Source organism: Anas acuta, chromosome 1, assembly GCF_963932015.1.
Source record: "Anas acuta chromosome 1, bAnaAcu1.1, whole genome shotgun sequence".
Lineage (NCBI taxonomy): Eukaryota > Metazoa > Chordata > Aves > Anseriformes > Anatidae > Anas > Anas acuta.
The window spans coordinates 1,974,870-1,990,202 of NC_088979.1; the positions used below are offsets into that span (position 1 = coordinate 1,974,870).

A 15,333-nucleotide genomic window follows, 5' to 3' on the forward strand; every position below is an offset into this window, starting at 1 on the left:
TTTTTCCACCCCCGGTGTTTCTCCCCACCACGCCGAGCCTTCCCAAAACTCCCTGCACGCCAGCCCCCTCGGCGCGGCCGGGGCCGGAGGGGCGCCCAGAGGGTTAAGCGTGCCGCGGGGGGCGAGGGCTGCCGGGCCCTAGAGCGCCTTTCACCAAATATGGAAGGTTTTTGCCTCAAGTTTTAGTCACGCAGGCCGGCCGGAGCCCAAGAGCGCTGCTTTCCAGATGCTTAGGTCAGACTGCAACAACACGGCCCCGCTCCCCCCCTGCCGCCTCCGGCCCCGAACGGCGCCCGGCCGGGCTCCCTTGGCCCCGACCGGCCATACAAGGGGCAGCACCGGTGCTTTGTCCCCCCCAAAATTCATCGCTGAGCCCTGCTTTGGCTCCTGGGTTGGCGCGGGGACCCGGTGCAGCACCCTGCATCCCTGGTACCCCGTGAGCATCCTCCTCCTCTGCCTCGTGCAGCAGGATGCGTCTCACCCCGGTGCCATCCCCCCCGGAGCAGTGCGTGGGTGCTGGTCCTGTCCCTTCCCGCTGGCACACGTGGGTACAACACGGCCTGGGTGCATGGTGGCACAGGGCAGGGTGCCTGGAAAGCTGGGGGTCCCAGGAGGGTCCCAGGAGGGTCCCTGCCCGGTCCCCAGGAGCTGATGGACACCCAGGAACCAAGAGGCACCCGGGAGGAAAAGGGCACCAGAAGTCCGTGGGCACCCAGGGGCCGCCAATGGGCACCCAAAATCCAAAAGACATCCAGGAGTCCGTGGGGACCTAGCAGTCCAAGGGCACCAGGAGCCAGCAGTGAGCAGGACACCCAGGAGGTGGTGGGCACCCAGGAGATACCCGGGAGTTCGTGGGCACCCAGGAGCTGATGGACACCCAGGAACCAAGAAGCACCCAGGAGAAAAAGGGCACCAGGAGTCCGTGGGCACCCAAAAACTGATGGGCACCCAAGGGCCACCAGAAGCTGATGGACAGCCAGGAGCAACCAGGAGACCATGGACACCCAGAAACTGATGGACACCCAGGAACCAAGAGGCACCAGAGTCCAGGAGCTGATGGGCACCCAAGGGCCACCAGAAGCTGATGGGCACCCTGGAGCTGATGGGCACCAAGAAGCCACCAGGAGCTGATGGGCACCCTGGAGCTGATGGGCACCAAGAAGCCACCAGGTGTCCACAGACACCCAGGAGCTGATGAACATCCAAAAGTCACCAGGAGCTGATGGGCACCCTGGAGCTGATGGGCACCCAGAAGCCGCTAGGTGTCCATGGACACCCAAGAGCTGATGGGCACCCAGAAACTGATGGGCACCCAAGGGCCACCAGGAGCTGATGCGTACCCAGGAGCTGATGGGCACCCCAGAGCTGATGGGCACCCAGAAGCTGCTAGGTGTCCATGGACACCCAAGAGCTGATGGGCACCCAGAAGTTGATGGGCACCAAGGAGCCACCAGGGCCCGATGATCACCCAAGAGCTGGTGGGCACCCAGGAGCCACCAGGACCTGACGGACACCCCAAAGCCCCAAGCAGCCCTTGCCCTGCCCCTACCCCAGCCTCACACGTGTCCCCCTGCCCCAACCATGCCCCAACATCCACCAAGAGAAGCCCTCAGCTGAACCCCTCCTGCCACCACCCCCAGCACCACCCGCGCCCCGCGGCCACCCCCAGCCCCCCAGCCCACACCAGGTCCCCTGGCACAGCAGGGCCACGGCGGGGAGATGGTGCTGGGGGGGTGGTGGGGGAGGAATTTGGGGGGGGGAGCACGAGACCGCCCACAGCACGCGCCGCGTCACGGCGGGGCGAGAGGTGACGCCTTCCCCGGCGTGTCATTGTCACATCATTGGGTGAGGGGAGGGGGACAAAAGGATGCTGAGGCATCTACTGACCTGCGTCGGGTGCGGGCGGCCGGGGGGCGGCCCCCGTCTCTGGTCCCCGAGGCTCTGAGCCATCTACATCCCATCGCAGCGGGGCTTTGGGGCAACCGAAAAACGAGAGCGAAAAGCACCGCCGGGTCCCGTCCCGTCCCGTGTCCCCTGCCCTGTGCACGGCACCGGCTCCTGCTGCGTGCCGTCCCCGACCGATAGCGACAGGATCGCTGCCGGGGGGGGTCAGGATGAAACCCGTTAAAAAAAAAAATAATAAAGAATTTAAAAAAAAAAAAAAAAAAGCAAGGAGAAGGATGCCAAATCAGGGCAGGCCGGCGAGTCTCCTGCTATCCCGGCTAAAAAAAGCAGGAAACCATATCCCGGGCCGGGAGATGCCAATCTTCCCATGCAAACAACTCCCTGCTTGTTTTCTTTGGAGAGTACCAGCGGGCCGGGGAACGTGCGGTCACAAATAGCAACCCCACGGCCCTGCCAGGGAAATATTAACCAGTCCTGCTCGAGCCACGCTGCTGGGTTGTCCCCCCCCCCCGGCCATCCCACCGCTGTCCCCTCGCCGGTCCCGCTGCCAGCCTCCTGTTGGTCCCACGGCTCCTTCCAGGAGGGACCTGATGGGTGATGCCACCACTCAGCGCCGCGGATGTCCCTGCTCCAGCGCATCCCTGCCCCGATGCCAAGTCCTTGTGGGGTCCCGTGGTGGCTCGGATGTCACCGGTGTCACCCCCTGGTTCCCAAAAAGGGACGAGCATCGGGGCGCAGGGGCAGGATGGAGAGGTCTCCCCAGTCTGATCCCTCAGCATCACCCCCAGCCCTAAAATTGTTAGGATTCAACTTAAAACGAGTATGGGTATCGGTGTAAGACTTCTGGGGGGACACAGTTTGGGGTTTGTGCTGCTCCTGGCCACAGCCATGGGGTGACTGGTCCCAGTAGCTGGCGTGGACAAGGACTGGGAGGCTGGGCACCAGAAGGTGAGCAGCTCTGCGCCCTCTCCTCCAGCACCAGCGAGCCGCTGGAATATTTTTACCCAGATGCTGATTTTCGCTCTCCCTCCGATTGGCCGGGCCGCGGTTCCCAAAGACCCAAAAGCAAACACGCTATTTATAGAGAGAGTTCATTTACTGGAGCCTTTCCCTTTGAAATTCCTCACCCATCCTCGCCATGGAAACCGAGAGAGCCCGGAGAAACAGCCCCACCGGGACCAAACATCGGAGCTTTAAAAAGAGCCGGGCTGGGGGGGAGCGGGGGTGGAAGCGACCCGTGTTCTTCTCCGGACACGTCCTGGGCTGGAAAGAGCACGGTGGAAATCAGAGCTCCTGTGGGTCTGGCTCTGCACGCTGGGCTTGGTGCCTTCAGCTTTTGGGGTTGGGGAAGGTGGAGCGTGGATGCTCTGCGTGGGGCATGGAGGGGCCGGGGGTGGTGGGATGGGGTAAGGGAGGGAGGTGGGGGGAGATGGGGGAGATGGGGGGATGGATGGAGGGATGGAGGGATGGAGGGATGGAGGGATGGAGGGATGGATGGATGGATGGATGGATGGATGGATGGATGGATGGATGGATGGATGGATGGATGGATGGATGGAAATAGCTGGATGGATAAAGATGAATGGATGGAGATGAACTGATGGATGGATGGGTGGAGAAGGAGATGTCTGGATGGATGGATGGATGAAGAAGGATGGAGATGGATAAGGATGAAGATGGGTAGAGATGGATGGACGGGGGAAAAGAGTGGAGATGGATGGAGATGGGGATGGAGAAGGGGATGGAGATGGGGATGGAAATGGGGATGGAGATGGAGATGATGGAGATAGATGGAGATGGATAAGGATGGAGATGAAGATGGATGGATGGATGGATGGATGGATGGATGGATGGATGGATGGATGGATGGATGGATGGATGGATGGAGATGGATGCACAGAGATGTATGTACAGATGGAGATAAGTGGATGGAGATGGATGGATAGAGATGGATGAGTGGATGAATAGGATGGATGGAGCCAGGTGGATGGAGATTGATGGACATGGATAGGAGGAAGGAAGGAAGGAAGGAAGGAAGGAAGGAAGGAAGGAAGGAAGGAAGGAAGGAAGGAAGGAAGGAAGGAAGGAAGGAAGGAAGCTCCCATCACACCTTATGCAGTGACACCACCTTCTCCACCCACAAGCTGGTGAACGAACCAGAAACCTCCTCTTGCACCCGAATTTAGGAGAAGTCCCTGACTGGACTCCAAGGCTGGCGCTACACTGGTGTAATTGGGATCGGCCGGGTGCTGCCTATGGTGGTGGGGCTGTGCTGGGCAGGTGGTGGGGCTCGAGGAGGACGAAGAGCTCAAGGTGGATCGGGCTTGGGGCAGATGTTGGGTCTCAAAAACGAGCAGATGCCCAGGAGACTTCCTTGGCACAGACATGGGGATGTCCCCGTGCACCCCTGCATGTGCACCCCAACACCAGGGAAGTCCTCGTGCACCCTTGCATGTGCAAACCAGCACCACAAATCCCCCCTTGCACGTGCAAACCAGGGTTTGCACCCCCCTGTGCACCCCAGCACCGAGGATGCCCCCATCTCCATGCCCCCCCAGCACCAGGGGACGTCCCCGTGCCCCCCTACACGTGTCCCTAAACACCTGCACGGGGTCGGGGGCTGCTGGGCGAGGCTGGAAGCGGAGCCCCCGCCCGGCCCAGCCTCCCACCCTTTCTGCAGAACCGGGGCTTCGTGCCAGGAGCCTGACCTTTGGGTGCGCGGCCGTGGGCCAAGGCCAGCCCCCGGCACGGGGCCCAGCCTGGAGCTAACCCTCTCGCTCCGGGGCCGGATCCTGGGCCCCCTTTCATCCTTCAGGCACAAGGGGTGGCTGCAACCCAGCCCGAGAGCTGTCATCCATCACCCTTCCGAGTTCTTTTCCTAATTAATTACAGGCTTTAATTACAGGGAGCGCAGGCGCTGCTGAGCTGCAACCGGCAGGGTGCAAATAGGGTGGGAGTGATGGGTCTGCGCTGTGCACGGGGGACGAGGGACAACGAGGAGGGGGTGACCCCAGAAGTGCCCTCTGGTCTCCGGGTCAGCACTTCCGAACCCCCAAATGCACATCCTAAACCCCAAATGTCCCCAAAACCCCCAGACCCTACAGATCCTTCTATGCTGGTGTCCCCAAAGGGTGACGAGCCACCCTTCCCGAGCTGGTGTCCCTACAGCTGCTGGCACAGGCACAAACCAACCGCAGCAATCCCAAAATACGGCTCCCTTCGCCATCCCAAAACCACACGGCCACGGGAATATCGGCTGCGGGGGTAAAAATAGCCCGAAGCTCGCTGCCTCCTCGTTAGGGATGCTTCGTTAGGGTTTGCTGGTGGGGAATATGGGGCTCGATCCTATTAGCCATAGGGTGGGATGCCAGGGGGCTGCACGGCCCCGTGTTGGCCCTTCCCGTGCCTCAGTTTCCCCTGGAAAAGAGCCAGGATAAGATTTCGGGCGAGCCCTTGGCGCTGGGGAGAAGAAAGCAGAGATTCACCCACCCCCCCCCTCCCACCCCGGCCGTGTAATTATAGATTTCCAGAAACGCCAAAACCCGTGAAAACTCCCAGCCGTGGCCCAAAACCTGGTTTCTATGGAGATCGGCGAGGAGGGAGGTGGGGGAAAGGGAGCAGGGGGACGAACGGGTGCCCGGTGCCCAACTTCAGGGAAGAAATGTTACCGGTGGGACAACGTCCAGAGGACTTTTTGTGTTTTTTTCTGCAAATCCCTGCTTTTTTTTTTCCCCCAGTACCACCTTCACACCTCGTCCCTGCACCCAGAAAAAAGGCGAGGATGAGGATGCTCCCGAGGGGGTGTACCAAAACCAAAGGATGCTCCAACCACCGAAACCCCAATGCAACCACCTTTACACCACGCATCCCCGTCCGCCACCCCCAAATCTGCCCCCTCTCCACTTTTGGGGGAAAAAATCAGCGTTTTTGGCTCCCTCCACCCCATCCATGGTGGGGAGCAGCAGGTGGGGAAGGCAGCGGCCGGGCCGCTCCGGGGCCACGTTCCCATGACTTGTCCGGTCCTGCGAGGTGCTGTATTGAAGTCGATATTTTCCTGTTTAATCCGACGGCTGCGAAGTCAACAAACAGAAGCGTGGCAGCGAGCAGACCTCATTTTCCACCCCCCCGGGGCGCCGCACATGCGTGCGCATGGCTGTGCGCACACGTGTGCCACCCGTCCCGGTGGCGCACGGGATGCCGCCGGGCTCGGCCGAGCCAAAAAAACTCCTTTTTTCTTCTCCTTTTCATGCATTTTTTTTTCTTTCTTTCTGCCTTGAAAGCAGCATTTCTTCCTGCATCCTCCACGCTGTGAAAAGGTTTTGCTGTCCTGCACGGCACAGGGGGGATAAAAACTTTGCGCCCAGGTTTCGAGCGCGGCCGGAGGAGCTCTCCGGCACCAGGGACGCCTTGGCCGGCTCCGGCCCCACGGAGAATCGCTGGAAGGCTCCCAGGACAAACAGTCCTGCTGCCGAGGGAGAACAGCACGTTACAGCCACCCGCCGGCACACGCAGCTCGGGAAAACGCCGGCACAGCGGCGCTGCCCCGCTCCGAATCACCGGTGCAGCAAGGAGCCCGGGTGGGGGGGGTGTTTGGGTAAAGGTTTTGCCGTGCTGAGAGCAGCCGGAGGGGTTTGGTCCGTGTTTTGCTTGGGGTTTTGGATGTCTGTGCCCTCTCCTTGCTCTGCATATGGTAAATAAGTTGGGGGAAAAATAAAAAAAACAAAGCTGGTGGTGTTGGGAATGGTGGAGCGCGCGGTGTGCCGAGCCTGCAGCACTGCCGAAATAGCTCGAGGGGGATCCTGGATGGTGAGCATCAAACCCAGAGTGGATTAAAGTGGGTGCTGAGCCCACTGGGAGCACAGGGGTGGGTTTATTTGGTGCTTCTGGCCACCTGGGGACCTCATTGTCCCCGCACGGTGCCAGCATCCTCACCTCCGCCGGGCACCGCGGGGAGCACTCGTGCATCCAGCCCTCAACAGGAGGAGAGCGTTAGGTTCGTTAAGTGCAAGCCCTAATGAGCCGGGAGCAGGCAGAGCTGCAAACCGGGAGGATATCTCATGGGAATAACGCCGCAGGACTGCCAGACCCCGCTGTTACTCCCTGGAGATGGAGACCAGGACGCACAGATGGCACGGCGCTTCAGATGCCCCCAAGTCCCCACGGAGCGGCGACAATGTCACCGAGCAGAGGACCAGCCTCATGCTGCTGCCGCAAGCCAGAGCCCAGGCAGGGGGAAATAAATAAAAAAATAAAGATAATTTCTTCTCCGAAGGTCCAGGAGCGCGTAAATCTCTGCTCGCTCCCAGGTTATATCCGGCCTTTGGTGCTCTGCCCTGTAACGAGAGCAACTCGGTCCCCCTCGGCCCCCCCCCGGCCACAGCTGGTGCCATCTGAAGTAAAACATCCCAGCTCCGCTCTCCAATAAATCAAAGGGGAAATAAAATACGGGTTTAAGTTCTCTTATGGCTGCGGCACAAAGGAAGCCGAAGGCAGGAGAGAGATTCAAAGATACGGCTGCAGCCTTGCCCTTAAAAGGAGAAATTCGCCCCCTCGGTGCCGAGTCCGGCGGGTTCAGGCAAGGTGAGGAGCATCCGCCGGGGGGTCCGGCCCCTCCGTGTCCCGTGCTCCCAAGGTGATGCTGAGCCAAACTGGGCTCCCAGTTGCTCGTGACTGGTGCTGGAGTTGGTAGGCTGGGGGAAAATCCGCCTCAAATGAGCCCAAAATCGGTTCGGATGCTCCCGAGCAGCTGTGCCAGGAATCGCCACGCTTGATGCTTTTTTTTTTTTTTTTTGACGCCTTTTGGCACGCTTTTTGCCCCGAGATCTCCAAGTCCCTCACAAACCATCAATCACTCCCCTGAGAGCCAGACCCTCGCCCCACCAGGCGCTTGCTCCATGACATCGTTGGCCAAAACCAGGGCGAAATTACCCCAAAATTTACCCCAAACCCCTTTCCGGGGATGCTCTTCCCGCATCTCCCCGAAGCTCCTCGCTCTTGGACGGCTGCAGCAGCGATGGATAAAAGGGACGTTTGGGAAGAAGACGAAGCAGTCGGGGTGCTGGGGTCCCCTCCTCGCCCCCGGCGTGGATTTTATCCCAGGATTTTGCCCCCTTCCAGCTCCTCTTCCCTCCAAACGGCGCCGGAGGCGTCGACCGACTCCACACCAAAATTTTTTTTTTGTGCAAACGAGCGTGCAAAAAAAAAAAAGAGGGCGCCTTGCAGCTGCGAGCCGGCCGAGCTGCTATTTCGGCAGCCTGGGGCTGGGAAAATAACCCAGCCTGCAACCACCCGCACCCATCTGCGGGGCTGGGACGTGACGCGGCACCCAGCACCCACCCAGACACCGGGGTTGGGTTTTCTCCTCTCCTTTCCTTTCCAACTGCTGGAGAAGGGGGCAGGGGGATGGTGAGGGCAGAGCCCACCCGACTGCACGGAAAAGGGTGGGTTATGCAGAAAATGGGTGCTGATAAGGGGCCGGGGAGTTATCGCCCACCCTCGCCCTAGGGCACGGATCAAAGCCGGCGCTGCTCCATCCCAGCGCGGGGCCGTGGCACGGAGAGATCTGTGGGACCGCAGTGGGATCAGCAAATCCTACATCCCCTGGTGTCCCCCCATGTCTAGGGGGATGCGGGGAGCCCTCCAACCCCGGCACCATGGGGATGGAGCATCCCATCCAGTGCTTTGCCCTCCCGGGGCCAAACCATCCCTTTGGGATTTGCTGAGAAGACGTTGGGGAGATGCCGTGGCCAAGATGCTCCATCACAGCAGTGGGGTCGAGTCCCCAATCCCTTATCACAGCCCTTATCGCAGTGCCACCAAGATCCACAGGACACCGGGCCAACTCAGGTGCTTGGAGAGGGGATCCCGCTCCAAAAAAACCCACCAGGACCCCAAAACATTCAATTTGTTGCTGCTCGGGGATGAAGATGGGGAAAACACCCGAATTTTGTGCACGCACGTGCGCCACGGGATAAATCTCCCTGCTCCACATCTCAGCCCGGCCAGGAAGGGTTACGATGCCCGGGCGCTTCTCCTTGGGCGGCCGGAGGCTTTGCAGGGGATTCGCACAATCCCGGCCTCCTGGCCACCATAAATCACCACCGAAATGGGATTTGGCCCCCCGTGGGTATTTCTGGGCTTCGCCCTGGCGCCGCGCGGGGATGTCAGCCCACGGGGACTCGTGCTGAGTTATTAAAAGCCCGGTGGGCGCGGGAGGCGGCGGCGGCGCTTGCGAGCGTGGCATCGCTTTTCCAGCAGCTTCGTTCCCCCCATCTGTGCTCCCGTGTCCCCGCTTGCACCGGCGAGCAGGGAAGACCCCAAAGCCGGCGACCCCAAAGCGGACCCCCGGGGAAAGAAGAACGCCTTTTTTCCCCCCAAAAAAAGTCCCCCTGAGCCCGCCGGGAGCAGCATTAATTAAACGTGGTAATAAAACCTTTACAGACACTTTTTTCCCCTTTTCCCTTAGTTTTTAACGTGCACTTTTCTGGTAAGCCATAAACCTCAGCTTGGTCACCACGAGCCTTGAACTGAAAAGTTTTAGGGGAAAAAAACCACACTTGCTCTCGTTCAGCACATTTACACGGGGAACAACTGCAAGACACGGCACTTTTGGGGTCAGAAAGTGCTGGTTTGCTCCAGCAGGGCAGAATATCAGGAATATATTTAAAAAATATATAAATTAAGCCCCCTGCCATAGAAAAAACAACTTCTGGTTCAGTGTTTCAGGCAGAAAATCAGCCCTGGCCGGTCCAGAGCACACCTGTTTCTGGGAACCCCATAGAGCATCGCTGGGAAATGCACCAGGAAGGCAGGAGAGCTGCCTTCCCCGGATGTTTTTGGTGCTGTTTGACCCAGAAATTGCTTGGTTTCCACCCCAAAATCACCTACTTCTGGGGGTGGATCCCACAAGGACCACCCTCAGCACCAGGAAGGGCCGGCCCCTGCTCTGGGCCATCCAGCAGCGCCAACGGGAAAACTTTGGTCCCAAAAGGGCCACGCGGTGGGGAGGGGACCCCAAAACAACCCCCGCCACCCAAGGGGGGACAGTCCCCACAAAGCCAAACCCCGGGGTTTTGGGGTGAGAAGGGCACTTACCACTTGGGGCTTGCTCCTGGGGTCGCTCTGCCGAGGGCACCGGGCGGGCTCGGGGGCGGTGGGCGTCGCGGGCGAAGAGCGGGGTCCGTCCCCGGGACCGGGGGACGTGTCACCGGAGTTGAGGGCCAGCATGTACCGCTTGGTGACATCCTCCAGCGACGGCGGCTGCGGGGCAGGGAAGGTCTTGAGGGGCAGGCGGGTGGCATCCGGCACGGGGAGGTGGGCATGGTGGGCGGCGTGCGGCTCGGGGACCGAAATGGGGACGAAGGTGGCGGGCTCGCTGGTGTGGCGCACGTGCTTGGTGGCCGGGCGGGCCACCCTGGAGAGGCCGGGGGGCACCGGTGGGGGTTGGTTCTCCTGGTGGGACGCGCGGCTGGAGCGCTTCTTGGAGCTGCGCCGGGCGCCGCGGGGGGACAGCACCTCGGCGAGCTTGGGGTCGAAGCCGTAACCTTGGTGTCCTTGGGGACGCGCCGGTGGGGATCTCTGCTCCGAGAGGATGGGCTCGCTGCTGGACGGCGGGATGCTGCCCTCCAGCTCGCTGATGGCTTCACCGGGACCCTCGAAGGCGCCGGCGGCCAGCTCGCCGCGCCGGCTGGGGTCGCTCAGCGACTTCTTCTTGATGGTTTTGCCGTTGCCCTTCTCGTCGATGACTTTGTCCATGGCGCCGGGCTGGCTGACGATGGTCTGGATGAGGCTGCTGTAATCCCGCAGCCCGTCGCTGCCCAGGGAAAGGTCGCTGCCCGCGCTGCCGGCCAGCGCCATGGCCGCGGGTTGGGGGATGCCCCCCTTGGCGCTCAGCGAACCCAACAGGTTGCTGTCGACGGAGAAATTCTTCGCCTCCTCCGCCACCGGGCAGCGCCGGTGGGGCATGGGGTCGCTCAGGGAGCGGTAGGGCTCGCCGCTGCCCTCCCCGATGCCGCTCTCGGCCCCGTTGGCACCCACCGAGGGGAATTTCCGCCGGCGCCGCAAGCTGCTGGGGGTGCTCGGGGCCTCCAAGGGTGCTTGGGCTTTGGTGGCCACGGGGACGTCTTCCAGTGCCATGGCTTGAGCCGGGGGCAGAGGCGGCTCGGTTGCAGTCTCAGTGGCATCAGGCAGCTGCCAGGCGGCCACGGCCTCGTGCAAGTCCCCCAAGGCCACCCCAGGAGGCCCCGGCTCCGGCTCGGTGACGATGCCCTCGTCCGTCACGCTCGACTCGTGCCCCAACAGCTCCTCCACGGATTTCCTTCGAGAGAAATTCTCCACCTCCGCTTCCTTCAACCTCCGCGTGCTCTCCGCCTGTCCCCGAAGGGCCACGTCCGTCCCCATGGCGGGTGCCACCTCCCCGACGCCCTCCACACCTCCGCTGTCCTTCTGCTCGGCCGCCAAGCCGTAATCCTGCTGGGAACCCATCCTGCTGATCTTCTCGAAGACCTGCCTGGCCTCCTGGATGTACTGGTCCTGGATGACCACGGGCAGCGCGTCCTCGTCCCCCCGCCGCCCGCCGCCCGCCGGAGCCGCCGCCTCGTGGCTACCGGCGGTGGCCAGGAGGAGCTCGGAGGAGCTCTGCTTCATGGTGCTCTGCAGGAAAAGCCGGCGCGTCCCCGATTTCTCGGAGCAGGTGAAGGATTTGGCGCGGCGCAGCGTGGCCGTCAGGTCCTTCAGCGTTGGCCGCTCGCCCGGCGCCCAGCGGCTGGGGGGCTGAGCGGCGCCGCGGTCCCGGGGGCCGGCCGGCGGGGGGCCGACATCGCAGCCCCCCTCGGCCAGGCCGATCCTCACCCCTTTCTTCTTCACTTTCAGCTCCGACAGGTCCGACTTGAGGAAGCTGAGGAGCGTCAGCGTCTCGGTGGCGATGTCGGGGTTGGACAAGGACTTGCGGTGCTCGGCCCGCTCCCCCACCAGCTGCGGGCCCTCGCTCCCCAAATCCGGCCTCGCCTTGGCCGTGCCCGGTGCCACCTTGGGCCTCCCACGGGTTTGGGGTTGTCCCCAAGCCACCCCATCGCTCGGCCCGAAACCGGGCGAGCGGCGGCCGCCGTGGAGGACCCAACAGCTGCCCGGCTGCTCCTCTTCCTTCAGCGTCTCCGTGCTGGAGTAGCGGCTCCCGGCGGGGCTACCGAAGGGCAGGATGCTCACCTTGGCCACCCTGGCCACCACGGGGGCCGCGGGGGCGAGCGGTTGGCGGCTCCCCAACTTGCTCGGGCCCTCGCCGTCCCCTTGGCGGTTGGGGGCTCGCAGCAACCCCTCGCCCTCGCTGCCCGGAGAACCCCGGCTGCGGGGCGAGGAAGAGGAAGGAGAAGAAGAGGAGGAGGAGGAGGAGGAGGCCGGGCGAGCCGAGCTATGCCAGGAATGCGGGCCGAGCCCCGGCGCAGCCCCGCGGGGCGCCCGCAGCGCCGGGTGCGGGACGCGGCTGCGGGGAGGTGGCGGAGGCGGCGTTCCCCGAGCGTTGCCGGTGCCGTTGGCTTTGGCGGTGCCGTCGGAGGTCCCGATGCCGTTGCCGGTGCCGTTGCCGGTGCCGATCCCGTTGCCGGTCCCCGGGGGCTGCCGCCCGTTTTCGCCGAAGAGTTTGCGCATCGCCGGGACGCTGGGCCAGCGCGGCTCCGCGCTCAGCGCCGGCCCCCGAGGCGGCGGCGGAGGAGGAGGAGGAGGAGGAAGAGGAGGAGGTGGAGGAGGAGGAGGAGGAGGAGGAGGAGGAGGAGGAGGCTGCGGCGGCCCCGCATGGGCCGGGCCCGGGGGCTCGGAGCGGCCGAAACGCAGCGAGAGCTGCCGAACCGACGGGGCCAAGCCGCGCGCACCAAAAACTTGGCCGCCCGGGGAAAAAAAAGACGAGGAAGAAGAGCAGCGGCAGGGAGACGAGGAAGAAGAGGAGGAGGAAGAAACCCGGCCGCTGCCCCCCTCCGCCATTGTGTCCCCCCCCCCCCTCCCCGCCGCCTCCCCTCCGCCCGCCCCCCGGCCCCGCCGGCAGCCCCGGCCCCGCTGCCCCCCGCCGCAGGCACCGCCCGGCCCCGCTCCTCCCGGGCTGCCAGCGGGCTTCATCACGCCCGCTTTGTTTTCTCTCCTTTTTTTTTTTTATTCCTTCCTTTTTTTCCCTCCCTCCCTCTTTTTTTTTTTTTTTTTTTCCCTCGCCCCCTTCTTTTTTTTTTTATTTGTTGCGTTCGAATAAACTTTCCCGAGAGGCGGGGTTTGTTTCCTCTCCTCCTTCGGAGAGAGGGGGATGGTGGCAGTGGCCCTTTTGGCTTTTTTTGTTTTTTTTTTTTCCTGCTTTTTTTTTTTTTGCGAGAGCAGCGGCAGAAGGAGGAGAGGAGGGAGAAAAAAAGGGGAAGGGAAGGGAAGGGAAGGGAAGGGAAGGGAAGGGAAGGGAAGGAAGGGAAGGGAAGGGAAGGAAGGGAAGGGAAGGGAAGGGAAGGGAAGGGAAGGGAAGGGAAGGGAAGGGAAGGGAAGGGAAGGGAAGGGAAGGGAAGGGAAGGGAAGGGAAGGGAAGGGAAGGGAAAAGTGGCACAGAGCTGCTCAGGATGAGCACCAGGCTCCCCGCATCCCCCATCTCCACCCCCCACCCACCCACCCCCAAATTGGTGTTTATTTGATTTTTTTTTTTTTTTTTTTGGTGGGGAAACAGGATAAGGATGTGACTTTGGGTCACCCTGAGGTGGAGGGGAGAGCCCCCTTTTCCCTTTTTTTCCACCTGGATCTCTCCAACCACACTTTGTGGCTCATCCAAGGCCGGGCACCCCGTCCCCACCTCCCCAGGCACCCCAGCAGCATGCTGCCTCATTTGAAAGTTGCCCCCCCTTGAAAGTTTTTCTCCTTACTTTTTGGGTCACCAGTGCTTGCTACGTGCAGGCAGGAAGCCCGTTCCCCCAAAACAAGACAGCAGATTGACCTCCGGGAAGCGAAAATGAATGGGACCACCCCGCTTTGCAGGGCTGCACCACGTAAAGGACGCTGCTATCTGTGTCTCTGGGCCCAAAACCCCCATAAATGCATTTTTTTCGAGAATAAAAAGCACCTCCGGCAACGCCGTGGATTCCTTCCCTGGCTCTCCCTTCCCTCCCACCACCTTCCTGCCCCGCTGCCCCCAGGGCTGGGTGGCTCCTGGGCCTGCTGATGACGTCCCTAAGCTGTCACTGGCATTTGGGATGGAATTTAGGGCAGAACCCTCCTGGCTCCATCCCTGAGGTGTGCCCATCACCGTGGCTTTGGGACCCGGTGGCACCAAGGGACCCGCTGATGGGGCTTATCCAGAAGGAGCAGACCCCCGAGGCCAGGCAGACCAAAAGTGGAAAAACTGAGCTCCAAGTGCCTCAAAAACACCCCAAAATTGGCGATTCCACCTCCTGGACCTCTTTGGGATGCCCCTGCCCCAGCCCGGGGTGTCCCCAGGGTGTCCCCAAACCCCTCCGAGCCACCCAGGTGCTTGCACACCCCATGAAGGTGGCTTGGGGCCATCCACGTTCATGGGCAGAAAAAAACCAAAATATGTTCCTTTCTGCCCTTTTTGGACTTCCTTGGGGCTTTTTACAAAGCTTTTTGGGGTCACACCTGGCTGGGTGTCCCCCTCCCCGGCAGCCCCTTGGCCCCGCCGCCTCCCCGCAGACATTTCCCAAAACGCGAAGTTTTTGCGCCCTCTCCAAACCTGAAGATTTTGCGCCCTCTCCTGGGTCCGGGCGGCGTGGCCGAGCCCGAGCCCCGGCGTCACCCCCCCGGCGCCTTTCCTTTGTCCGGGAAAACTTGGGGACATCACCGTCCCCGCGGGTTTTTCCCTCCAACCACCGTGTTTTTATTTTTTTATTTTTATTATTATTTTTTTTTTCCGCAGAACGCAAAATTGCGGGGATGGGAGACCCCAAAAACGCGTCGGAAGAGATCCCAGTGCCTAGAGCCAAGGGGAACCCCGAGGCCACCCCTACCTCCTGCACCCCAACCTCAACCCCACATAGGGTTGTCCCCAAGGTAAAGCAAGGGACCGTCCACTGCTAATCCCTGAGATTTGAAGCAAATTGCTTAAATCGACTTAATCGACGCGATTACGGCACAGAGACACCTGCGAGTATGGGTTTGCAAAGTGTATTTGGGGTTGTGGTGGCTCCGTGCACAACGTTGCCCCGCTCGGATGCGTGCGTATGTACGGTACAAAGCGTGTGCAGGTCCTCGTGCAGATCCCCTATAGATATAGGGGAAGGTTCAGTCTATGTGTCCTATATTATAGGGGACTGGCAAAGCAGTTAGAGGCACAGCCACGGTGCCCAGCCTCTTGGTGGCCTTGGGATCGGCCGGGCTCCTCGTGTGGGTAAGGTGCAACCCTATAAAACGTGATGCTTTGGTTCATCCAGCAGGCTCAGCCTTGGTGTCCGGTGTCACCCG

The 15,333-nt window shown here is 61.6% G+C and overlaps 1 protein-coding gene across 1 annotated transcript in view; it reads right to left on the minus strand.

Annotated features, from left to right (window-relative positions):
• The window catches only part of ARHGEF17 (Rho guanine nucleotide exchange factor 17), a 37,208-nt gene extending 24,305 nt beyond the window's left edge, over positions 1-12,903 (minus strand). Inside the window, exon 1 of the mRNA XM_068689885.1 lies at positions 10,000-12,903. Coding sequence (XP_068545986.1) covers positions 10,000-12,876 — 2,877 coding nt within the window. The 5' untranslated portion in view covers positions 12,877-12,903. The remainder of the gene's footprint in view (positions 1-9,999) is intronic.
• Between the last annotated feature and the right edge of the window lie 2,430 nt (positions 12,904-15,333).